We start from the raw sequence: 27,999 nt of genomic DNA, 5'->3' as shown, positions 1-27,999 counted from the left end.
GTAGAAACGTCACTGACGTGGTAAAAAGAATAAATTGTATGAATTTTTCACCTGTTTTCGCGGCGGCTCTTATGTTAACGTGGAATTTGTATAAACGAAGGTAAAAACATACATTTTTAAATACACAATAATAATTAATGGTTTCTGTTGTCTTTTGTGTAATTTTTGGCATATGGCTTCTGTACAAATAACGCTTCATTTGAACAGATGTTTCAGCTTTCTCTTGATTTTGTCAGTTTTCCCTTGAACTTAAATGCTACAATATGCCGGCGTTTGATAATTGGCTGTTTACAAAATGCTGATCAAATAATTTTCAGTGGTTTTGATTTGATTTGTATTGTAAACACATTTAACATGACTTTTTATTATTTATTTATTTTATTTGCTGCACTTTCTCTCATTAAAATATTAAGTATTTAATTATTGAAGATAATATTAGCGAAAATTTGAAACGGTAAAAGATACGGTTGCATGTGAGACCAAATCCTGTATCTCAATTTCGCTAATAAACAATTAGTTAATGTTAATCTCAAATGACCTACCAGGTAAGTATTGTACTGTATATTACTCCATATAGAGTTAGTAATAACATAGATCATTGTAGAAATGTACTATATATTTGTACAGCGCCCTTGAGGTGATTTTGCACAAAAACGGCGCTATACAAATCATCAAAATATTATTATTATTATTTGAACCCAGGATCTACACCTTTCCGGGGCACTGCTCTACCACTGAGCTAATGGGACCCTATCTGTTTCAGTCATATTTAACTGTATCATACTTCGAATAAGAACTACCAACATTATCTTTCATTTTCTCACTGCACATTTTTATTGGTGATCTTTATGTGTGATCGCAAGATTCAACACAAACTAAATGTAATCTAGATAGTATCTTGGATAAATATATCAAATTTTTTTATTTTAATGTGCGACATCTACTGACTTTTCTGCAAGTCTAATAAAATTATTAAAATTATTAGCGAGTTTTTGACCGAAAAATCTAGGACCTTTGCCTGGCTGGGGCGCTGCTCTTCCAACTCGTGTTAAAAGACCTCTCTCCTCAAAAAGACCTTCCAAACAGCATCTCCAAAGATGAAATAGGCCATAAGGGAAATTGTTTTCCTCAGGGCCTACTGTTTGGGGCTAATGTTAAAAAATATGGTTGGTGGATTTTTCTGTAGGCCTTTTCAAGATATACAATTCCATGGTACATTATTTTGATGTATCTCATAAGCAGAGATGTGCAAAATGGGTTCCCAAAACCATTTGAAATGCAAAATGGAAATGGGTCAAAACTTTTCCATTTGAAAATGCAAAATGGTTTTTAGAAAAGCATTTCAAATGCAAAATGCAAAATACCTATTTTCAAAATGCATTGAAAATGCAAAATGGTTTCTCAGGTCAAACAATCAAAATAATTATAGAATTTTTAAACAGTTTTGTCATTTAATAATGGACATCAATGTAGAACAAACATATTACATGATGGTAAATCAAAAAATGCCACGACTACGGATTATGAACCACAAAAAATTTGCGCAGGACTAATGTTGCCAACGTAAAAACATAGAAACTGCTATCTAACATTTAATATTACAGCGTCATGGCCCCATGTTCAGTATTTGAATCAGTATTTTTTTGTAATGGTATCACTCAATTGCCAGGGCTCCTACCAGGGAGCAACTTGACAAATGTAAATTATCTCTCATAGCGAGGTTGAGGACCGACTGATATTTGGGGCTTATGAAAAAAAGATGATTGGAGATAGTAGGAAGAATGTTGCAAAAAGCATTTAAAATGGAAATGCATTGAGAAAAGCATTTAAAATGCAAAATGGTTTTTAGAAAAGCATTTAAAATGCAAAATGGAAAATACCCATTTTGCATTTTGCATTTCCATTTGAAATAAAGTACATCTCTGCTCATAAGGTTTAGCCAGCGTTAGCAATGAAAATATTTTTTTACAACTTGATCACAAAACATCCATTTTTCTCTACTTTCTATAAATATAATATGCATGTTTTATATATGAATCCTATAATTTCTATACCCGCTATATCCGATTTTTTGACAAAATGATCTGAGTATGACATCTTGTTCACATTTTTGCGAGCAACAAGAGGAACCTAAAATTGAGTTTCAAAACCCTCCTTATCACGACCAAAAACCATGTTAAAACTGCGAGTGAAAAACCAAATCCGCTATATCATACAGAAAGTTACTATCTAAACGCGCTATATCGGATTCAACCAATCACAAGCAGTTATTTTGCCAAAATACAATATGGCCGCCGCTCTGACGCCACGCTCGTGTGTCAAAATGATCTTTTTTTTTATTATTTTTTTTTATAGTGAATACCTCACAAGAGTCCCAACTGCTCCCGTCTGGAGCCAGTGAGACTATGGCATCCCCAATTGGGGGATGTTGTGAGGCTGAAGGTAAGTGGGAAAGAGAAAGAGGAAGGTGCGTGTGTTTCTAAACCCGCCATGTCGGTTCAGTTGACTTTCAAAAGCCTCTATATCACGAAGTGAGTATCAAAATCCGCTTTATCCATTTTATTTATCGAAATTACTTAATTATTGCTAGACATATATAGAAAAATAAATGCTTTTCGAAATTTTATTACTCCAATTCATTATATAAAAAATTGTAATGCAATTACTTATGTACGCTAAAGATGTGACAGTTGTTTGCGGTTTTCTCCAAATCAATGAAAGTTGATATAGCGGGTATAGAAATTACATGACTCATATATAAACCTTCCGGAAAAAATTTTCTAAACCATACTGAAAACCCTATCAAAATCCGTTGCATAGTTTATACGAATCTCAATTTGATTCTATTCTACTTGTCAATACACTGAATTCTAAGTTTAAACAAACTGAATTCTATGTGTGAATACACTGAATTCTAAGTTTAAACAAACTGAATTCTAAGTGTGAATACACTGAATTCTATGTTTGAATACACTGAATTCTAAGTTTAAACAAACTGAATTCTAATTGTGAATACACATTACCTACACACTTTGAGGACCGTGCTGTTTGTTATTTGAAATTTTAATAAAACATTTATTATGAACTACTATTGCAGGTGACCTTTTAAAGACCGCAGAATGCATTGCGCTGTTTACGTTGTGTTGACGTTAAGTTGTCTGGCGGGATGTCTAACGCAGCGCGTCGCGCCAGGGGTGCCACCGCAAAATTACCAGGTGAGGATAAGAAAAGGACGCTTGAACTGCATTTTCATCTTACTTTATGTCTGATTATACTCTAAACTACAAAGGACAAATTAATGTGAAAGATAATATTCTTCTTACTTTGTCTTCTTCCGCTCTCGACTGCGGCCTGCTTTAGAATTTGGCAGCCACCTCTGGTCTGGTACTCTACCTGAAAATCTCCTTAATTGCGGAAACGGGAGGTCCGTTTGACAGATTCCCCTTTCTTAACAAACAGGCTACATTTAGAGAACATGCGTCAGGTGGAAATGATCTCCTTGTTCTACTGGTATTTCAATGAAATTATTGCGCAAGAAACACGCCGAACGCGCTTCCAAATTTTTACACGGTTGACATTTTGTCACAACATGAGTACACTTCGTGCCTCATTCACATTCATATATACTCTTCTATTATTCTGACTCTTGTCATGGCCCGACTCGAGTATCTGATTCACTTGATCGTGCCGTTGATGTCTTTCCTCAGGCGTCCCCGATTTCTGCTACCATTACACTGCTTTCTTCGCTCATTCGCTCTACTGTGCTATTTATGGCACTTAATAGTGTTATTTTTCTGTTTCTAGCACCAGCAACATCCGCAGCACCAAGTGCCAGTCCAGCACCAAGTAAGTAATTTTACAATTCAATACTTCATGTCTTTTCAGGTAATGTGTTATATATATTTATAAAAATAGTATATAATCTACTATAAGTAATTTAATCGTTCTAGCATTATGGTTATTTTGCAAGTATGTATGTAGATTGCTTTAGATTTTAGATAAAAAAATTATTGTATTAAATAAGAATTTAATAACTTGAACATATTTCAATTATTGATTTTGCAATTAAACAAGTAAAGAACAATATTTTATGCTTCCAATAATAAAAAACTAATCATTTACAACTATAAAAAATATTGTAAAATATAAAATTATTTCGCTTTGCAATTGTGTTTTCCCGCACAAAGTCCATTTAGTCTCTTTTTACTGTGAACGCATATGAGGTTGAATCTCCATAACTCGTTGGAATCGCTTTTCCAATAAGAAAAATGGTGGCTCGTCTTGTTATCCCCGTTTCCAGTAAGACGGCAATGAATGCTTGTACTTCATTCACAGTCGTTGGTGTCCACTTTTGTGTGCGTGAATTCGGTTTGTGTTTTGACAATATTTTCAAGAAGTAATGAGGTGAAAAAAAAATTGAAATAGGTTGTTGGTTTTGCAAAAACATCTTATCAAATACAGATCTCTTTCGTAGTGCCGCTGTCGTTTGATACTTCATTCGCAATACAACTAACATCTGACATGGTGAAAAATATCGATTCACTTTAGGGTGTATTTAGTTTAACAGGATAAACAAGCGCCAACCGCAATACAACGCACCCAAATGTAACACGCGCTCTCCCGAGGACCGACAAACGCACCCTAAAGCATGCAGCGCCATAGCGCTGCGTCGCAATATTCGTGAGTAACTCTTACAGAGTGAAAGCGCTGCATTGAAGGATATGCTGGCGAACAAAATGTTAAGGGGTGGATAATGGGGATGAGAGTGTTTTTTTAAAAATTTCATATACACAGTAACCTTCCTTTTCTTTTAAAGGTCATGTGTGCAAAATTTCATCAATCTCGCAGTAAAACTGTAGGATTGTATATAAAACAAACCCACACGCAATCTTTTTGTATGGATAGAGAAGATTATTTTTTTATTTTTTATTTTCAGCAAGTTCCTGTTCAGCCGCAGTATCAGCAGCAACAGCCCCAGCATGTGCAACAACAGCAGCAGCAAGTCCTGCAGCAACAACAACAACAGCAACAGCAACTGTTGCTGCAGCAACAACAGCAGCAACAACAGCAACAGCAGCAACAGCAGCAGTATGCGCCACAACAACAAGGAGGTCAGTAGCAGTAATTTATGTAGATTAGTAATCTCGGCAACAGCAGAAGTTTTCTCAATAGTAGCGATAATTAATTAGTAGTCTCAACAACTCTAAAACAATGACGATGTTAGTAATGACAATAATTAGGTAGTAATCTCAGCAACACTAAAACAATGACGATGTTAGTAATGACAATAATTAGGTAGTAATCTCAGCAACATTCATTAGATTTATAACATAGCCACTAAGTGACAGTGAAAGTAGTGGGGAGGGGAAGGAGATGGTTTGGGGAAGGTGAGGAAATATCTGACTATTCAGTTCTGGTCACCCCGGCTAAAGCCATTTCAAGAAACTTTTCGTTTATGGTGGCCTTACTCCAGGGCGATACTGAGAGTATCTTCCGCTCTGGAACGTGCCACAAATACACTATACAGGATGTATCGGCACGTACCCGACAAACTTTAACCAGCTATTCCTTAGCACATTTGGAGTAAAAAATGTTATGGGCACTTTGCTGTCCGGTAACATTTTTTTTCCATTAAAAACAAAAAATAAATAAAAAAATCCACACTCCGTCACTGTCATTTGCATTTTTTCTCGTGTTCAACAGCTGTTATTAGCAAGTGTGTCAAAAAGTGTCCTCGCTCTTTCGCACACACTAAATAATAATAGTTAAAAATGAGACGAATGGTGCCGTGCCATTTCGTTGTGATTGTAAAAGCGCGCCAACGTAGGTACGTACGTACATTATTCAACGAAACTCGAACAAAATATTGCCAGATGGGTTTTCAAACTTTGACAAAGGATAAAACATTGGTGACATTTGGTGAAAATATGAATAATAAATTTTTTATTAAAAAAAAATGTTACGGGACAGCAAAGTGCCCATAACATTTTTTACTCCAAATGTGCTAAGGAATAGCTGGTTAAAGTTTGTCGGGTACGTGCCGATACACCCTGTATATTAATGTATATGAATAAATTGTGAAATAACACAAATTAATCAAATTAAATTGACTTGCGTACGCCGGGATTTGAACCCTAGACCTCCGGCTTGCTAGTCCAGAGCCTTACACCTCGACCGCGGAGGCCGTTGAAATGTGATGTGGCTTCACCAGTTACCCACTAAATTTTCACTAACATATCAACCATTTAGTCAGCAAAGCATTCAAGCTTCTAGGCTTCGCAGTTAGAAATTAAAATTAGTTTTAACAATGCGCAAACACTGAGGACACATTAGTCTGTAACTGTATTGGAGTCAAATTCCATCACCTGTGCCCCACACTAACTAACGTACATTTTTTGCATTGAAAGAATCCACAAGAAATTTATAAGATTTTTATTTTTGCATCTCTATGGATGTTACCCCTGGCCAGGGCCGGCTCGGAGCCAAACAGCACCTGGCGCTGTATTAGATGTAATGTATTTTCAACGCTGTAGCTCCTTGGCACGTTGGCGCATGGAAAGGATTGCTCTAAATGCGCCTGCACAGTGCCTACCCTGCCCCTGGCTATACTCATCTATTTATATTTTGTGCCTGATCAATTACCACCCCTTACGGCCGTTCTTCCCAATCCTACTGATCAACTGCTGAGCCGAAATTTTGGCTCAACACTGCTCAAACGCACAACTATGCTCTTTCCAACGGAAAAGTGACAACTGAGTGATCAACCAATTTAAGGAAGCCAAACTACTGGATTATTAAGCTTGCCTCAGTAAATGACTACTTATAAAAAGTGTCAACAGAGTGGAACATATTTGCGAGGCCAAGGCACGGTGGCATTAAAGTCAAACTAATACTTTATTTTTAACATATTTCATACGCTTAACCACTCGGAACATTAGAACGTCAAAAGACGTAAATATGATAATAGCGGTCAAGACATTAGTACGTCTTTTCACGTAAACGCGCGAGATTTTACAAAAATCGATTTATTTCCATCACTAGTATACGGATTGCCATGATTTAAAAAACAGAGTATCGATAATGAATAACGCTATGCGTCTGTATTCAAAAATATCTATGGAATGTAGAGGTGCATTATCTAAGTCGATTGGATCTGTCATCTTGTTCGTTCATAATTTATTGCGTTTCTAAATAATTTATTAAAAATATTTTAGTTTGGACGGTTAATATTTTGAGGTGACTAATAGTTTTTAATTATATTTCTTCAATATATAAAGTGGTATTTCTTTATGATACTCAGAAAAAAGTACATTTTTCACAGCTTTGAAATAATAGTCAGCGATTTTTACATATTTTTGACGTTTTCAGAAAATGTATATTTAGAAACGCAAATATTTACGTATAACAAAACAATACGATAGTGAATTTCATAATCTTTCCAAAACATTTTTTAGAATGAGGATACGTTTCCCAAAACGTGAGTTATGAAGCTTTTAACAAAACTCGTGAATAACACAAAAATTTTCACGTTTTGACAGTTCGCAAAGGAACACAAAGTAAATAAAAGTCTTTTTCTGAGAGGTTAAATATTAAATATCTTTTTACGTATTACAGTACTTAAAAAAATATATGCATTAATAATAAATACAATAATTAATTTGTCAATGTTAATTTAGCATTGAAAGTTTTAACTTTGATGTCATTTTATTGTCTATGAAAGTGGGCATGGCCACTTAAGATAATCAACAGTAAAGATGTTTGGAAACAGGCGAATCGAACGTTACTGAATAAATCACTTGGCTGATCGGACCCTGAGATTGATCGTTCGAAATGTTGGGAACAACGGCCGTTAGAGACAAGTAGAGGTATTGCTCTGATTAAATATCTTTTATCTTTTAATATGCAGATGTACATTGAACAAGGAGATTCCTGCTCAAATAAATTTCCCTATACAAAAGTCTCACTCTCGAGGACGTCGTCATAACCCCCTTTTACCGTGAAGCCAGCCGCACCAATTTATTTATGATCTCTCACCTCTCTCTCTCTCTCTCTCTCTCTCTCTCTCTCTCTCTCTCACTGAGAGCCACGTACTTCTTAAATGGAGCGAATCAAAAGATCGATATGATATAATGCATTTACAGGCATTGAAAAAACATTGTATAAGCGATACAGTTATAACGACTTAGGTCCTTCGTACCAGAGATGTGCAAAATGGGTACCCAAAACCATTTGAAATGCAAAATGGAAATGGGTCAAAACTTTTCCATTTGAAAATGCAAAATGGTTTTTAGAAAAGCATTTCAAGTGCAAAATGCAAAATACCTATTTTCAAAATGCATTGAAAATGCAAAATGGTTTCTCAGGTCAAACAATTAAAATAATTATAGAATTTTTAAACAATTTTGTTATTTAATAATGGACATCAATGTAGAACAAACATATTACATGATGGTAAATCCAAAAACACCACGACTACAGATTATGAAACCACAAAAAATTTGCGCGGGACTAATGTTGCCAACGTAAAAACATAGAAACTGCTATCTAATATTTAATATTACAGCGTCATGGCCCCATGTTCAGTATTTGAATCAGTATTTTTTGTAATGGTATCACTCAATTGCCAGGGCTCCTACCAGGGAGCAACTTGACAAATGTAAATTATCTCTCATAGCGAGGTTGAGGACCGACTGATATTTGGGGCTTATGAAAAAAAGATGAGTGGAGATAGTAGGAAGAATGTTGCAAAAAAGCATTTAAAATGGAAAATGCATTGAGAAAAGCATTTAAAATGCAAAATGGTTTTTAGAAAAGCATTTAAAATGCAAAATGGAAAATACCCATTTTGCATTTCCATTTGAAATGGATTTATTTGAAATAAAGCACATCTCTGCTTCGTACACAAAGATACTTATAAGCTATGTGACGCAACCGTAAGTAGCTACTCTTTAAAGCTAGTTTCTGTATGCGGCGCTACCCCAATTATACTGAACTTGATTATTATTTCAACTGCAGCCGTGGAATTAATATGATATCAAGTGACTCTAGCGACGAAGACAATATATAGAAGGTTTTTATATAGCATTAAAAACAATCTAAAAGAATGTTTTAGGCTAACCCATGCAACGAAATAGATCTTAATTGTAGGGCATTCGTCGCCGCCAAGGAACTACGTGAGGATGGTATCATAGCATGGGGAGGAGCAAACGCTGCCGCCATTGATCCAATATCTAAAGCTCAGAAACTTATAATAAAGATTATCCTCAAACTACCAATCACAAGCAGTTCGGATGAAATCTTTAGGAAAATCTGTGTTATGGACACTAGGCAACTTTATGCCAAAAACATACTAGCATACCTCTTCAAACACAAAACTACTTTTGACAATGTTCAAACTGCTCATGATACTAGAACCAAAGGACATAATCTCTTACAAATCGCTTTCGCTAAAACAACTTTTGGCCAGAGAAATTTTAGATATTTTGCAACATGGCAATATAATGCTCTCCCATTAGCCATTAGACTGAACGAATTTTTTTAGAAATATAAAACAGACATCAAGTCTTGGATCATCAGCCAAGATAGATCCAAGATCAAAAATTTTATAAAAATCCCTCATAAGTATGTACTAGATGCTGATTAACCAATTTATCATTTATTATTTGTTATTTTTTATCATTTTCACATTGTTATTTATGTTATGAAATAATATGTAAACATTAATTTCTGTACTCAATACGTCTGTCTCGACACAGGTTTATCCTAGTGAGACGACATCGAAAAAAAACCTGTAAAAAAACTTTATATTGTTAATAAAAAAAAACTGACGTCAAACCTGTATGTATACCTATATTCTCCTTTGTCCAGAATGGCGAGACTTGTCAACTCAACGTCAAGTCAAAGCATTGAATTTTTTGGTGTAAGCCTAAATGAATTTCGACAGTCGATACGTAATGTGTAATTTTTAAAGCTCTCTAAACCTTCTTCGTGCATTGTAATTGTCTTGTAACACTTGTAATTATCTTCCATCTGTACTTTTTATATTTTATGTATGTTGTCATTGCTCATCATTTATATATTCTCTCCTTTCACTGACATCTCTCTTTCGTGTAAAAAATATTATATTGTTAATGGACTATTTGTCCGTAAATAAATTTGTTGCGTCTTATACGAACACTAACAAAATAGTATGACGAATACTAACGAGCGACGCGTATGTATCTGCATGTACGAATGGCCTTAGATTTTAAATCTCTAATGTTATAAAAATTTGTAGTAGCAAATATGTGAAATAAAAATTTCTTATGCACGCTTACCCGCTTCCAAGCGAGAATTATAACCACTTACCTACAGATGCCGTCACTGTTCTCTTACGAGCTTTAACCACTCAGAACATTAGAACGTCAAAAGACGTAAATATGATAATAGCGGTCAAGACATTAGAACGTCTTTTCACGTAAACGCGCGAGATTTTACAAAAATTGATTTATTTCCATCACTAGTATACGGATTCCCATGATTTAAAAAACAGAGTATCGATAATGAATAACGCTACGCGTCTGTATTCAACAATATCTATGGAACGTAGAACTGCATTATCTAAGTCGATTGAATCTGTCATCTTGTTCGTTCATAATTTATTGCGTTTCTAAATAATTTATTAAAAATATTTTAGTTTGGACGGTTAATATTTTGTGGTGACTAATAGTTTTTAAATATATTTCTTCAATATATAAAGTGTTATTTCTTTATACTACTCAGAAAAAAGTACATTTTTCAAGGCTTTGAAATAATGGTAAGCGATTTTTACATAATATTGACGTTTTCATAAAATGTATATTTAGAAACGCAAATATTTACGTATAACAACACAATGCGATAGTGGATTTCATAATCTTTCCAAAACATTTTTTAGAATGAGGCTACGTTTTCCAAAACGTGAGTTATGAAGCTCTTAGTAAAACTCGTAAATAACACAAAAATTATCATGTTCTGACAGTTCTCAAAGGGACACATAATAAATAAAATTCTATGTCTGAGAGGTTAATGTGAAATTTTCATCACGTTTACCTTGACCACCATCATTTTGCCGTGTTTAACCAATCACTGTGACCGTTTAAGGCCCCCCTCCGGCCCAGCAGCAAGCGCAGCAGCCCCCGCAGCAGGCGCAGCAGCCCCACGCGCACGGGGGCCACCAGTCGGGACATCACAACCCACAGATCCTCAATCCCTCCAACATGCAGCACGAAGCCGAGTGAGTACATCTTCTGATTCTAAATTCTTCCTGTCTATAAAATCTGGTAAAATAACCACCAAACAGGTCAGAAAACTTCAAAATAGTCAGAAAACTTAAAAATTTGTCGAATTTGGCCAAAAATTATAAAATCGGTCATTGCTAAATTGGGTACGTTATTGCAAATTATCGTTGAAATCTCTTCAATTAATGTAAAAATAAATTAATAATAATAATTGTTAAATTTTATAAAATATTGAACAAATAATATGTTCTAACAAACGCAGAGATAGTCTGAATTCCTTACAAATTGCATTTAAAGTAATTTTCAGTTTAAAATCATATTATATTATAGGTAGGCATCTACTATATCTCTTGTCTAAGCTCTTCGCACAATCAGTCCCAATTTTGGAAATGACACTTAAATTTCAAGCAAATTTGATATCATTGAACCAGATTTCAAGCAGGACGCACAGACAACCGAAATTATTACGTTTGATTAGAATATTTATATTGAGGGATCAGTAGGATTTATAGGACCTGTTTGGAGTTCTACCGAGCCGAACCCTCTGATATGAAAATATTTGGAGTCGTTGAATTATTTTCCCATTTGATCTGTTGAAATGATAACAACAATATAAGACTAGTGCTGCCATCTATGTATTTAATATGTAAACTTATATGAAATAAATGATAGTCTATTCTCCATCTTTGATCAAACAGCGTTTCATTACAGGTTATGGGCCGTTCGCTTATAAATCTTCGCGATTTTGTTGTTTTTTTTGTTTGACCAGTATAAAAAACATGATTACAAAACGCGATTGAACTGTGTCGTGACGGATTGTTATAATAAAAGTGTACAACTTAAGTATATCGCAGTTTAAAAATGTCGGCGAACTATCTTGCCAACGTACCCAAGCTAACGGGACGTGATAATTACGACATATGGTGTTTTGCGGCACAGAATTTTTTAATCCTCGAAGGCATGAAGCATTGTGTGCAGCCAGAAGTCGGGATTGAAATAAAACCTGCAGATGATGCAAAAACCAAAGCAAAATTGATTATGACAATCGACTCGTCTTTATATGTTCACGTAAAAGATGCTACATCCAGTAAAGAGTTATGGGATAAATTAAAAAAATTATTCGACGACAACGGATTTTCACGGAGAATAAGTTTGCTGAGAAATTTAATTTCGATTCGCCGAGAGAATTGCAGTTCGATGACGTCTTATGTGACGCAGATTATCGATACAGCACAGAAGCTTTCAGGAACGGGATTCGAAATTAATGACACATGGACAGCATCATTGCTACTCGCTGGTTTGCCAGATCGTTTCTCGCCGATGGTTATGGCATTAGAACATTCAGGAATTCCTATAACGACAGACTCCATAAAAACAAAATTGTTAGATATGGATTCAGCAAGTCATGACGGGAGTGAAGTTAGCGGAGCTTTAGCAATTCGTTCAACTTCAAAGTACAAAGGAAAAAATAATACGAATATGTCTATGGCCAGCAAAAGTTATGTTGGCAGCAATGGCAGCACTGGCTTGTCAAAGTCAAACGTCAACAAGCATATAAAGTGCTACAGATGTAAACAAATCGGGCATTACAAGAACCAGTGTACAAATACAGAAAATAACTTGTCAAATCAGATAAATAAGGATCGAATGCAGTCTAATGCGTTTAGCGCAGTGTTCCTGAGTGGAAATTTTAACAAAGACGATTGGTATATCGACTCGGGCGCGAGTGTACATCTGACAGCAAATGAAAGTTGGATTATAAATGCGCAGTATGAACAAGAAAAAATAATTGTTGTCGCAAACAGTGAAAAGGTGTCAGTATTGTGTTCTGGCGATGTAAAAATCATGACTAAAACAGATAATCGAGTATGACATCATGGTGAAAAACGTATATTGTGTACCAAGTCTAACAACGAATTTATTATCTGTTAGCCAACTGATTATGAAAGGTAACCGTGTATCTTTCACTGGAAATGGTTGTTCAGTTTATAATAAAAATAACGAGTTGGTTGCTACGGCAGTGTTGGTCAATGGAGTATATAAAGTGAATTTGCTAAAACAAGACTGTTTAGCAGCATCAGTTGTGTCAGAAATGACTTGGCATCGAAGGTTAGGACACATAAACAAAGATTATTTGAATCAGATGGAAAAAGCTGTGCATGGTATGTCACTTGATAAAAAAGTTGACATAAGCAAATCTTCATGCACAACATGTTGTGAAGGCAAACAATGCCGGTTACCTTTTAAGAGCTGTGGCCAACGAAGCAGTAATCTCCTAGATATTGTGCACACAGACATATGTGGGCCTATGGAGAATGTGTCTATGGGCGGCTCGAGATACTTCTTGTTATTTGTGGATGATCATAGTAGGATGACATTTGTTTATTTCTTAAAACACAAAAATCAGGCTTTGAAGTATTTCAAGATTTTTAAAGCTCAGGTGGAAAATCAAACAAAAAAAAACAGTCAAAGTATTAAGGAGTGACAACGGACTGGAGTATTGCAATAAAGAATTTGATGATTTCCTGAATAGTGCCGGTGTGATTCATCAGAAAAGCAACCCTTACACCCCACAACAGAATGGATTGTGTGAACGATTTAATCGCACAATAGTTGAAAAAGCAAGATGTCTACTTTTTGATGCAAAGTTAGGCAAAGAGTTCTGGGGTGAGGCCACCAATACGGCAGTGTACCTGCAGAATCGGATTGTGGCAGCGGCATTGGAAAATAAAACTCCATATGAGTTGTGGACTGGCTCCAAACCGGATATAAGTCATATCAGAGTTTTCGGTAGCACTGTGATGGTCCATGTAGCTAAAGAAAAGCGAAAGAAGTGGGATAAAAAAACAACCAAATGTATTCTCATAGGATATCCAGATAATATAAAAGGAAATAGGGTCTTCAATCCAGAAACAAGGAATGTAACGACTAGTAGAGATGTGATCATCATTGAGAAGGAATCAAAATCTGAAAATTTAATGGAAGTGCAAGGTCAAAATATTGATTCAGTGGGGGATAGTAAGGAACTTGATGATACAGAACAATGTGGTCAGAATGTTGATTCAGTGGGGGATAGTAAGGAACTTGATGATACAGAACAATGTGAAATTGAACCTGTGCCTAGTCAAGAACACTCAAGTTTCATGGACAGTTTTATAGATAATGATGAAACATATGTTCCCAGTGATTATGAAGATGCAGACAGTGAGAAAGAAAGCCCGCAGTGCCGACCTAACCGGGAGAGGAAGATTCCAGAGAGGTATGGGTTATCAAATCTGTGCGTTGACAGTGAAACATATGATAATGCGGCTGGTTTGTCTCTGCATGACGCTTTAAATGGACCAGAAAAAGAACAGTGGGAGTTGGCTATAACAGAAGAGTTGCAGTGTTTCAAAGACAATGATGCGTGGGAGTTAAGTGATGCTCCAAAAGATGGAAGAGTTGTACAGTGCAAGTGGGTGCTTCGTAAAAAGTATGATAGTGAAAATAAAGTCCGCTTTCGTGCACGTTTAGTGGCAAAAGGTTTTTCACAAGTTGAAGGTGTGGACTTTACAGAAACATTTTCTCCTGTAGTGAGACATACTACATTAAGATTACTTTTTGCATTGTCAGTACAACTAAATTTGAAAACAACACATCTTGATGTAACAACGGCTTTCTTGAATGGTACACTTGAGGAAACTGTTTACATGCAAATACCAAAAGGTTTTTCTGAAAAAACACAAAATGGTCAAGTACTTAAATTAAAAAAGGCCATTTACGGGCTTAAACAATCCTCAAGAGCTTGGTATAAAAAAGTAGATGAATGTTTGTTAAGCATAGGTTATATTAGATCTAAAATAGAACCGTGTATGTATACAAAAATGAAAGATCAGTTTAAAACTATTGTCGCATTGTTTGTAGATGATTTTTTTGTTTTTTCAAATGATACTAATGAAACTAAGCATTTAAAGGATGTCTTAACAAGTCATTTCAAAATAAAAGATTTAGGAGAAATAAAGAAATGTCTGGGTGTTAACATAACTGTTAACAAATCTAAGCAAACAATAATATTAAGTCAGAAAGATTATATTGATCAGCTGTTGCATAAGTTTAATATGAGCCAAAGTAAACCTGCACAGACTCCAATGGAAACAAAGTTAAATGTGTCAAAAAATGAACATTGTGTTGGTAATTTTCCATATCAACAAATAATTGGATGTCTTATGTATTTAGCGGTTCTAACCAGACCGGACATTGCATATACGGTTGGTTTTTTAAGCCAATTTAATAATTGTTATTCCAAAGAACATTGTTCTTATGTAAAAAGGTTATTGAGATACCTAAAATGTACTAAAGATTATGGTTTAAAGTATTCCGCTAGTGGAAGCTCAATATTAAAAGGGTTTGTAGATGCTGATTGGGGCGGAAACATTATAGATAGGAGGTCATACACTGGAATTTGTTTTACTTTATCTGGTTGTGTTATATCTTGGGAAACAAAAAAACAGAATACTGTTGCACTATCTAGTAGTGAGGCTGAATATATGGCCATCACCGAAGCCTGCAAAGAAGCAATTTATTTGAGAAATTTACAATATGAAATAACTCAAAAAATGTATACTATTGATATTTTCAATGACAATCAGAGTGCGCAAAAGTTAACAGCAAATCCAGTTTTTCATAAGCGCACCAAACATATTGATATTAAGTATCATTTTTGTAGAGAATGTGTAGCAAATAATATTGTAAATGTTAAGTATTTGCCAACAGCTGAAATGCCTGCTGATTTGTTCACCAAAAGTTTGGGTTCCACAAAACATTATGAATTTTTGGATAAACTAGGTGTGCAAATTGTTTAATTTAATTGTATTTATATTGTTAGTTATAGTGGGGGTGTTGAAATGATAACAACAATATAAGACTAGTGCTGCCATCTATGTATTTAATATGTAAACTTATATGAAATAAATGATAGTCTATTCTCCATCTTTGATCAAACAGCGTTTCATTACATGATCTCTGGTGAGTTGACGTGTTGTTCTTGTATTGTTTTGTATTTATTATGCTTATATAATGCACTTGCATAATGTGGATTGACTAAATGATCATTTGTGGAAAAGTGTGTGGAAGGGTTTAGTTTTTCCTGCGAGGAAGATTTAACCCGGACATAAAGTCCAAAATATTGTGATATTTAACTCAAATCACTCTATTTTCAACTTATGGCGGCTTATTTTGCAGGAGTTCTAAATATAAGTTTGTTGTACGCATTGCAGGCACATAGCTGAACACATGGACGTTCCCATCGACACCAGCAAGATGTCGGAGCAGGAACTACAATTCCACTATTTCAAGATGCACGACGCAGACAATAACAACAAACTGGACGGGTGCGAACTCATCAAGTCACTCATTCACTGGCACGGTAAGTACTTACCTAAAACACAGTTTAAAAAAACGGTTTAATCTTAAGTAACGTAGAATGGGGTTACTTTATCAAATTTCAACTTTTTTTATAAAAACGTTTCTTTCAAAAAAAAATTATTATTAGTTTTTATTATTGCACCTCTTTAAACTATCGAAATACATATTTTTAAAAAAGTTTGTGTTTGAGTGATTAAAATCACCTTTCGTAGTGGGGTGACTTTGATATGTCAAATTTTATAAGCGTATTACAATAATACATCAATTTCAAAAAATTATGATAAAAAATGATCAAATAGTTATACAGGGTGTAACAGCAAGTACCTCAAGGATTTTAACTGGCAGTTCCTGTGCATATTTGTAGTAAAAAATGTTTACGTCATTTTGCTCTCTGATGATATACAGTAGAACCCCGTTAATTCGAACCCCGATAATTCGAAAAAACGCGTAATTCGAAATTTTCGCAAAAAAAATTTCCGCTGAAAAATTTTTTCATACAAATTTTTTTTTAATTCGAAATTCGTTAATTCGTAATTCGAAATATATTTTTGTCCGCGCACGAAAATTTGTTCGTGTAATTCGAAAAAATTTGATTTTTGCGAAAATAAATAATAATATTTCGTAAATCTGAATCTAAAAGTCAGCCGTGGCGGTAAAACGCCGAAAAATGTATTTTTACGTGGTTATACATCGTCCTAATTAGTATTATTATTTTGTAAATCTGAATCGATTTACACTGGAATGTCGTATTTTTTCAAATTTATTTCGAATATCCGAGTTTAAAGGGCCGAGAAAATACATTTTACGCGGATATATGTCGTAGTTTTACGAGTTTACGCCAAATATCTGCATTTAAAGGGTCGGCCGCGACGAAACTCGGCCGCGTAATTTCGATTTACGCGTAAATATATCGTATTTTTACTAACTTTACTTCGAATATCCGCGTTGGAAAAATACGGCGCGACGGAAATCGGCCGAAAAATTTCGATCCATGCCGAAATATGACATATTTTTACGAATTTACTTAAAATATCTGAACTTAAAAGGCCGGCCGCGACGAAAAACTGCCGACTAAATTCGATTTACGCGGAAATATATCATATTTTTACGAATTTATTTCGAATATCTGAATTTGAAGAGCCGGCCGCGACGGAATACGGCCGCGAATTCTCGTTTTACGCGGAAATATATCGAATTTTTACGAATTCAAATTCAGATATTTGAAATAAAGGGCCGGCCGCGACGGAAAATTACCGCGAAATCTCGATTTACGCGGAAATATATCGTATTTTTACGAATATCTCAATTTAAAGGGTAGGCCGCGACCGAAATCGGCAGCGAAATCTCGATTTACGCGTAAATATATAGCATTTTTATGAATTTATTTCGAATATCTGAATTTGAAGAGCCGGCCGCGACGGAATACGGCCGCGAATCCTCGTTTTACGCGGAAATATATCGTATTTTTACGAATTCAAATTCAGATATTTGAAATAAAGGGCCGGCCGCGACGGAAAATTACCGCGAAATCTCGATTTACGCGGAAATATATCGTATTTTTACGAATATCTCAATTTAAAGGGTAGGCCACGACCGAAATCGGCAGCAAAATCTCGATTTACGCGTAAATATATAGCATTTTTACGAATTTATTGCGAATATCTGAATTTACAGGGCCGGCCGCTACGGTAATCGACCGCGAAAATAAAGAAATAATTGGTATTAATACGAATTTACAACTAAAATACCACCCGGATTTGAAGACGCGGCCGAGAAAATCGATTTTCGGGGTTTTTTTTTTTTTTTTTTTCATAAAATTTCGAATTACGTGGGAATTCGTTAATTCGAAATTTGATTTTTGATGTCCGCTGGATTTCGAATTAACGAGGTTCTACTGTATATATTTTTTTAATTAAAAACAAAAAATTCCATTACACGTCATAACTGAATAGTTGGGTACAGCCTATCGGATCACGTTACACGCACTCCATCTCGTTTCAGTAGAACGGTAACAGATGAGACAGAGCGCGTATCACGTGATTCTGTAGTGATGGTGGGATATATGACAAACAAATTTTAACTGAAAATAAAAATCATCTGACAGCAAAATGACATCTACCATAGACATATGAATATTAGTAGACCTGCCCTAAGTGATTAAAAGCGTATTATCCCCACTCCCCATACCGGTTCCATTGGAGCCGGCTGTGCTCGCGTATGGCCTCAAGTGAAATTAGAAAACGTGACGTCATCATTCTTGTGCGAACTATGGTCGAGGCATCATCGGTTCATTTTACGAAATAACACGGCAAAATGTTGACTTGTACTATGAAAACTTGTAAAAATAGATGTGAAAAAGAGAATAAACCCAATTGTCGTAATACATTCCATATATATAAGCATTATTTTAAGCATATTCACATCGTATAATATGAATCAGTTGTTACTATCACATCGAGAAACGTCTGGACGCGAAACACAAAGCTGGTTGGTTGCTGGGAAGTAAATTATGAACATTTATAAAAGTGTCTTAACTAAATACTTAAACGAAATATTCGACTCTGAAAATAGAACCGAATTTTTTTGCCGAATTTGGACTTCGCAAATTAGTTCATAACGTGGCGAGTAATTTGCGCTCCCATGTAAAAATGTCTATTCATTCAAAAGCAGATTTTACTTTTAAGAAGTAAATGGTGATATTATAATGCGAGATGCCTATTTACTGTCAGATTGATTTATTGACGAATCACAGTCAGCCTTACCCCCTTCGTTCTTCAACAGTTGATTTTACCCCTCGCCATTATCTTCTCGTCTATTAATTCCTATGTCTGTGACATCTACGTTTTTTACTTCAAATATGTCCAGGAATCCTTATTTAAAATCCTTCGGGTACGTGCTGTTATACCCTGTATATATGGATAGACACTGACGTACTTTGAATTTAAATTGATTTGCATATTTCTCCGTGTTATAATAATATCTTATATGATATTACACACCAACTAATTTGACATTTATTTTCGAAGCGTCATTGAATCCACGTTGCCCAAAAAAATCACTTAAACGAATAGAGTTTAAGTGAGAATGATTCCCAATCCAAAAGTCACCTCGTATTTCGGTACCTAGTAGCAACACTGAACAGATAATGGCTAGAAGAAATAACTGATATCACCAGTTTACATAAGAGGTTTCTTCTCTTAGGCGTCAGACAGTGCAATTAGAAACTTTGTAAGGAAAACTGGCAAACGAACACGCTCAAACGTACTTCTATCGGTTTATCTCTCCAGTGAGTTGCAAGTACAGTACTATTTCAGTAATCCACCACACTAAAAACCGGGCATATATACAAAATAAGCTAAAAATTAGAAGAGATATTTGATAAACCAAAAAAAATTGCTCTCGATCTTTCGTAAAATTTACATTTTTTTAGTTTTTACGCTTGTAAGAAGACTCCATTTTGTAAACTGCGCCCGATTTGTAAATGTGGCCGAATGAAAATAAATTCTGGTGATAAATGCTAAAATGGTCAGCCTTAGCGAGTTAGACTCGGAGGTATAGAGACTGCGTGTGTACGAATAATACAACTAGAGTAAGGGGGTATTTCACTATCTCTGATTATGTTCTGACTAAGCACTAATCCGCGGATTAGTCATTTTTTCGTTTTCACTATATCTGAATAACGCTAACGCTCGGGTTAAAGTTCGATTTGACTAATCAGTGCTCGAACTTCACGTTAGGCGCTATTCCTCGAATCAAAGATGGCGTCAAAACATTCCGAGTTTGACAGCGGAGAAGTGAGTCGAATTTTGTTGAATGAATTTGAATGCTTGTATGATCCATCCTGAATTATTTGATTGTGTTCAAAATAAGAAACAATGTATTAATTCGACAGGAATCTATCTAAAATGACCTGATAATCAACATAAAATAACCAAAAAAATGCACACTTTGCGGTGTGCGGACTGTGACGCATGACAGCCGTGGCAGTAGATGGAGTAACTGCAAACATTTTGCGATGTTGCCAGACTATTTCGAGTGTTATCTATCCGGAAGCTCGAAACAATGGTGAAACGGTCGCCGTTGAATAACGAAGTTATTCTGATCTTTAAAGCCAGCCAACGGATAGCTAGTCAGATATTTAGCCCGACATAGTGAAATACCCCCTAAGTGTACTTGGCTTTGTGCTCCAGTCTAAGCACGTCAAGGATTACTGAATTTGACGTACAAATACTTGCCAATTATAGGCTTTTACGGCCTTTCTACTAAAGGTGGATTATAGTACATGTGTTGAATAATCAAGTGGCGGATTACTGAGAGAGCACTACTCACAACTGAACTTGACGAAACAGAACTTACAATTTTTTTCCATGTTCCTATCTTCCGTCTCTCCAATTTCATCAAATCCAAATTCCCTGTTTTTGTGTCTATTGTGTTTGTTGTGGTTTAATGATTTATCTGCCTGGCCATTTTCTAATGTCATTCCTTGTTGTGTCCCTTGTTTCCGGTATATTTTGCTGTCATCGCGCCGTCAACCGATTGATCCAAACATCTGGTATAATATGGTCCATTTATTTATTCATATTTTCATTATTGTTTCGTCCAATATATGTTTTTTATGTCACTGTTGCTGATTTCGTTTTTTATTTAATGTTGTGTTGAAATTGTTGTCTAATTTTGCTTTCAAATCGTCAATATAATTTGCGATGATAAAATTTTTGTTTTGGCTGTTGAAAATTGAACATTTGAAACGTTAGAGCAAGGTGCAAAGCACAAAGAATCTGAGCAGCATGCCAACCAGATAGACGAAAAGATCTTTGCTGATGAAGAATTGATCAACCTCATAGATCCCATTCTGACTATGGACGATGGAAACAAAGACGGGTTCATAGACTATCCGGAGTTTGTGCGTGCTCAGCACAAGGCTCAGTCTTCTGAGAAGAACTGATTTGGCACGTCTAATCATGGTGACAAGCTGTTGATGGATTAAGACTGATGTAAACAAGTTTTTTAATTAATCTAGACAGCTTGTCTACTTATGCACAATATGTCGATAAATGGAGGCAAACTTTGATCCACGTGGACGCCTTGTTGATCAATGTAAACAAGTTATCGTGATTCTTTTTTGGGGTACTATGCCGTGTTGCTCTTTATCCTTCTTTAGCCAAAGTTTATCATCCTCACGTTGAACACTATAGCGCTATCTGAAACGTTGTAACATGGCATAATTCCCCAAAAATAAATCACAATAATGCGTTTGGCCATGAAAATCTCAAATCATATCTAATGTAAACAAGTTGTCAACAGATGTAATAAATTTTTCAACTGATGTAAATGACTTAGGTAACTTGTTCACTTAAATGTAGAGTTTGTTGACAAATATTGAAATGTTTCAGCTGATTTTCGCAACTATTCAGCTAATGTAAACAATTTGTTGTCAAGATATTATTTAGTCAGCCTGTCAATGGTATTCAACAGCTTGTTAACCATCACATGCACCCGATTATCAGATGTAAATATCAAACTGAAAGTGTCAATAAATATTGGTGATGTCTTAATTTCTATTAAAGGACTGTGTGACTAATGGGAAAGACTATATACATTTTATCAACCTGTGTAAACAAGTTGTCATATGTGTGCACGAAAGATCATCTTGTGTAAACAAGTTCTCATATGTGTGCACGAAAGATCATCTTGTGTAAATAATTTGTCTACTAATGTAGATCGCTCATCAACTAATGTAAACTGTTTGACAGCTGATGTAAATGTTTTTTCGACAAATGTGAATCATTTTTCAAATGATGTAAACAATATGTCAACTGGTGTAAACAATTTATCAATTAGTGTAAACATTTTTTGTTATTATTTTAACAGTTTTATCACAGATGTTTTTGATGACTCGTCAACTAATTAAGACAAATTGGATCAAATTAAATAAAATTTGATGGTTACGAAAAATCCATGCATCAATCGGTAGCTAATGGATATTCCTGTTCCGAGAAGAAGTTATTAAAATTTTGTTACTGTACTCTGCGAGGTGTGAAGTTTTGTTGTGTTGAGAATTCTTAAACATTTTGAAATTACAGACTGGTTGTGATTGTGAACAAAAATGTTTATTTTGAAACAAAACTCCGATTCTCAAATTAAATTACTTTAACATGAGTAATATTTTTTATTTGTTATTTAATATATGTATTTTTATAATTATTATTACATATTTACAGTGTATTATATAAAGCAAGGGTTGTTTGTTTATACAGTCAGCTGCAAAAATAAAAATGAAACGGTAAAATTATTTTTAAATCTTTCGTTTATTTTTGTAACTGATTTAGTAAAATTTTATTGTTTACAATTCGGATTTAGTTAGATTATTATAAACACAGTTTTTTTATTGTTGTTTATTTTCAAATATTTTAGTGTGAAATTTTTATGGATTTTTTATTTTTAGTGGAGAAACTCCTACATGTTAAAAAAAATAAATTATAATACGATAATCGATAACAACCTTTTTATAACTCTGTTAGTGAAATTCTGTCAATATCACATACTAGAGGTACCTAAAAAGTTATAGCATTCTTACCAGTCAGTAAATAATTGAAACCTTACGGTGAAAAACAGCGTTATTTCGATTACGCTGCTTTTCTGCATAAGGGCTTGGTTAATGTTTTTTTTAACACTAGTTTCTGAACACCATGTATAGATTTACTTCTTTAAAACATTCCAATTGGTTTAAATATTTATTTTTAATTATTTTATAAATTTACGAATCTCTCAATTTTTTTTGGTAATTTGACACTGAAGACATAAATAGGAAAAAAAAGTTGCGCTTGTCTAAGATTCTGTTTTATTATAAGTAATTTTTCTTCTTTTAAATGGTTTGTTTTTGAAGCCAGAAAAATGAATTATTTCGATTTTGTATTTTTGAAAAAGCTCAACTGTTAATGTTTCAGTGGCGGAAGTTTTACTGAAAGCAAAATAACAGTCAATTGTTTATTAATAAAAATATTAAACGAAAATTTTTGTTTGTTTTTTTTTGTATAATTTTGTTTTATATATATTTGGGTAGATGACAATATATTGCTAATTAAAATGTAGTCTAAATGATTATTTATTAATTATTATTATTTCTATTTCTTCAAAAAAAATCTGTTATTTATTCATTATCTGTGAGTTATAAAATTTTGTATATTTATACATAATCATTATTTTCATCTTTCAGCATTTAATTAGGATCAAGATTACACTGTGTCATTTCCTTGTTTAGTGTGTGATTAGGTTAATTCATTTCATCTGGTATAATTAGTGATTGCTATCATTTCATAATTCAGTGTGATTAGGTTAATTAATTTCATCTAATATGATTAGTGATTGATATCATTTCATCATTCAGTGTAATTAGGTTCATTAATTCATCTGGTATAATTAGTGATTGCCATCATTCAGTGTGATTAGGTTAATTTATTTCTTCTAATATAATTAGTGATTGCTGTCATTTCATTTAATTAGGTTCATTAATTTCATCTAATATGATTAGTTATTGCTATCATTTATCTTCCAGTGTAATTAGGTTAGTTAATTTCATCTAATGTGATTAGTTATTGCTATCATTTCATCTTCCAGTGTAATTAGGTTCATTAATTTCATCTAATATGATTATTTATTGCTATCATTTCATCTTCCAGTGTAATTAGGTTCATTAATTTCATCTAATATGATTATTTATTGCTATCATTTCATCTTCCAGTGTAATTAGGTTCATTAATTTCATCTAATATGATTATTTATTGCTATCATTTCATCTTCCAGTGTAATTAGGTTCATTAATTTCATCTAATATGATTATTTATTGCTATCATTTCATCTTCCAGTGTAATTAGGTTAATTAATTTCAACTAATAAGATTAGTTATTGCTATCATTTCATCTTCCAGTGTAATTAGGTTCATTAATTTCATCTAATTTTATTAGTTGGAATTAGGTTAATTAATTTCATCTATTATGATTACTATTGCTAATTCCTTTAACAAACCTTCGGTTATGATCATTTCATAAATTATTGTTCAAATAGGATAGTATCATAAATAATTCTTATCATCTAATCATATACATTTTATTTATTAAGGTTCAACAGTGTCCAAATATAGATAAAAAATAATAAAAATATTGGTTGGAGGTGGGTAACTTAAATAATCATTATTCTGTGGGCAACTGGAATATGGAGAAAACCAGGACAATGGTATTGTTACAATTATTGTGCTCCATCATCAATGCAGTCTTTGGATAAAGGTTGGTACGTCTTGCTTTCAGTGTTTGTGGTTTTGGTTTGAATTTTTTGAAATGTATTTAATTTTCTGACTCGCTGACTAAAGTAAAGAGGAATGCAACATACTTCTCGCTTCATCTACATTCATAGGTCGTATCATACATACTCTTCTGTTTTTCTTACTCTTAACATAACCCAATGCAAGTATTTGATTCACTTGATCGTGCCATGTCTTCCTCGGACATCCCTGACTTTGCTATTCTTCTTAGACATCTTTCTATATGCATTTGCGCTACATTCTCAAACCATCTAAGCGTCCCTTTCTCTAACATATCTACCAAGCTTACATCAGCTTTGCATTCTCTCCAGATCTCCACATAGGTAGCATAGGTGTACAGCATACAGTCTACTTTCATCCTTCCTCTGCCAATTCCATGCCTCACTTCCGTACATCAGGATTGGTTCAAGCACTTCATTGTGGACTGCTAGCTTCACGTCTTTGGTCATCTTTTTGCTTGCGCCATCTGCGTTCAGTCCTCCATGAATGGAGTTACCTGCATTTCCCCTTGTTTCAATATCTCTGTCAGCCTTCCCATCTCTCTAGAACATACTTCCTAAATACACAAACTCATCCACCTGCTCCAAGTATTCCTCATTCACAACCATATTGCACACTTTCAAACAGCATGACTTTGGACTTATTTATATCCATCTCTAATTCTGAATTATAACTGAATGATGTTGAATTAAAATCCCTGAGGTGTGTGTGTGTGTGGTAAAACCGTGCATTGGAAGGATAATGAGTAAGATTTTTTTTTTTTTTTTTTTTCCTTTATTCATGAAATATTAATGTGTACAGTTTTTACATGCTTTTCGACTACCACACTAGACACACGCCCGTATTATGAATGAAAAAAAAGGGATGCTTATATGGTTTGGGCACGTAGAGCGGATGAACGAAGAAAGGAATATGTGACACAAATGTGAATGATAGAAGAAGTCGGGGGCGTCCGAAGAAGATGTAGCGCGATCAAGTAAACCAAATGCTTGAGTCGAACCTTGTCAAGAGTCAGAAAACTAATGGATTTATATGAAAGTGACTGAAGCAATGAGTGTGTGCAAAAACCGAGTTGTTTGGCGGTGCATCATCCAGTTTCGATGGTTGATTGGTTAGTTATCATTTACAGGGCCAGCCCTGATTCTACAGCACCTGGCGCTAGTAAAAATATCTAGGGCACTGATATTAGATGCTAGGTATTATCAGCACCTTGGCAGGTCTGCCTTGATCATTAACTCACTCTTCATGGTTCATCTTAGACACAAGAAACTGTAGATCTTCCGTATCATCTGGCAGCAATCTTTCAGATTGTTCATTTTCGCACCCAAGACTATGTCTTTCAATTTTTGCATACATTTATACAAGTACAGCCTGTTTTTAATAAAGTGTAGACAATTCCCATGAGCACCCAGGACTATTGTGCTCACTCCCATTTCACCTCATTCCTTAACCTTTTGAACGCGTTAATTTGCTCCGTTTTATCTATACCCGTACGCGGTACATATTTTCAAATACCTATGCACGCAATTAAATGTCAAATTATAGCATTCTGGCATGATTTATTGGACTATATAGACAGAACAGATTATTCTCCACAATATGAAAACAAATCCTCGTGTGTCAACACTCTTAGATGTTTATAAAAACAAAATCATAAAATTTCATACAAAGACGTACCGTATCTTTTGAATGTGGTCACATGTGGCCATTCACTCGGCGTGTGTGTACTTAGGTGATAGACACAAGTGGGACACCATGAGCACTTATCATTTTTAGTTATGAAAACTTTTTCTAAAACTGGACACTTAAATTTTATGTCACTTAATATAATAACAAAATTGAACTGACGCCATCCGTTGACAAAATTGTAAACTATAGCACTCGAAGGCACAAAGAGGCTCACTTGATTATCGATGTTTTTTAATGAAATACAATTTTATTTTCGAGAAATTCTTGTAGATGTCAGCATCGTGATAGTTCTACGAATGTAGAAAATAAATTTATGTCAAAAGACCGCTGGAATATCGGCATTCAAAGTTTCCGTATCAACTGTTGATACAGCCGCGTGTGAGTATGTACTTTTTGCCGTAACAACAGTTGATACGGACGCGTGCAAAGAGTTAAACAGTAATCTGGTGCCTTTAATAAAGTTCACCAGGATTGTCATTGGATATGTGGCAATGACTCAATGTGTCTTCCCAGGTATCTGAGCCTTGTTCCCAACAGAGCGGGACATTGGCACCAAAGGTGAATTGGAGTCTCTTCAGCCTCTTCACATTTCCTTCATCTATTGGTGTTTTTCACTCCCAAATCTCTCCGGAGGTGGTATTGTTCCATTAATAGTCCTAGTAGTAATTGCCTAGTTGAATAATCTTAATTAAAGTTTGTATATTATGGCTGCTGTGTGATTACAGGAGAACCGGGAGAAGAGATGCCTGAAAGACTACGGGTGCCGATGACCGACAAGCAAATCGCCACCGTCATTGACGAGGCCTTCTCCGTCATAGACCTGGACAAGGACGGCTTCGTCACTTATTCCGAGTATCGGCACGCCAGCGACAATAGTGCCATCTAGACACTGAAAACTGAACTGATAAACATAAGTACGTTGTGGGCACTGAAGATAGGTGAAGAAAAATAACAAACAAACCTAACTTAATGGACATCATAAATACTTGCAAATTATTTTTAAAACAGTTCCTCCCTCCTACAACACATTCATTCCTTCCTCTCCCCGCACAGCATCCCAAAAGATGACATGTGTCCTAGGGGAAATTAATAAAGTACTCTCGTTTCCTAGCATGTTTTCTATCCCATTTAGCATGAACTCTGTCTCTCTTACATTTGCCTGACACCAAAATGAAAATTTCGTAATGATGATGAAACACAGTTCTGTATTTGAGAAATTTAAGCGAAGAATGATCAGACATTTTGATAGTGAAATGCGTTCAGATTGCATTTCTTATGTTATTCTTTATTCTATGCAATCCAACTCGCAACGAACTTATACCAGATAATAAA

The 27,999-nt window shown here is 34.7% G+C and overlaps 1 protein-coding gene across 2 annotated transcripts; it reads left to right on the top strand.

The window, feature by feature from the left end:
• LOC149415899 (uncharacterized) lies at positions 1-27,985 on the top strand. 2 transcript variants are annotated; one of them, XM_089641524.1, is made up of 7 exons: positions 1-100; positions 3,098-3,215; positions 3,805-3,846; positions 4,937-5,111; positions 11,122-11,254; positions 16,514-16,662; positions 27,393-27,985. In XM_089641524.1, exons 2-7 carry the CDS (start codon positions 3,120-3,122, stop codon positions 27,551-27,553), a joined length of 756 nt encoding a protein of 251 aa, XP_089497650.1. In that variant the 5' UTR covers positions 1-100; positions 3,098-3,119; the 3' UTR covers positions 27,554-27,985. The 2 variants fall into 2 exon arrangements, with proteins under 2 accessions (XP_089497650.1, XP_089497649.1); XM_089641523.1 differs by lacking the exon at positions 27,393-27,985 and adding an exon at positions 21,416-23,628.
• The last annotated feature ends 14 nt before the right edge of the window (positions 27,986-27,999 follow it).

Source organism: Hesperophylax consimilis, chromosome 17 (assembly GCF_061612785.1).
Source record: "Hesperophylax consimilis isolate HC1 chromosome 17, BYU_Hcon_1.0, whole genome shotgun sequence".
In the NCBI taxonomy this organism is placed as follows: Eukaryota; Metazoa; Arthropoda; class Insecta; order Trichoptera; family Limnephilidae; genus Hesperophylax; species Hesperophylax consimilis.
The sequence above is the reverse complement of the archived record's forward strand: the minus strand, read 5'-3'. Positions and strand labels throughout refer to the sequence as shown.

What these genes read in the sequence shown, in the direction of transcription:
- LOC149415899 (XM_089641523.1), top strand. Translation starts at nt 3,120, where the DNA reads ATGCATTGCGCTGTTTACGTTGTGTTGACGTTAAGTTGTCTGGCGGGA. An exon ending in TGCGCCACAACAACAAGGAG is followed by an intron (nt 5,112 to 11,121) that starts GTCAGTAGCAGT and finishes TGACCGTTTAAG; the next exon opens with GCCCCCCTCCGGCCCAGCAG. An exon ending in GTCACTCATTCACTGGCACG is followed by an intron (nt 16,663 to 21,415) that starts GTAAGTACTTAC and finishes TTGAAACGTTAG; the next exon opens with AGCAAGGTGCAAAGCACAAA.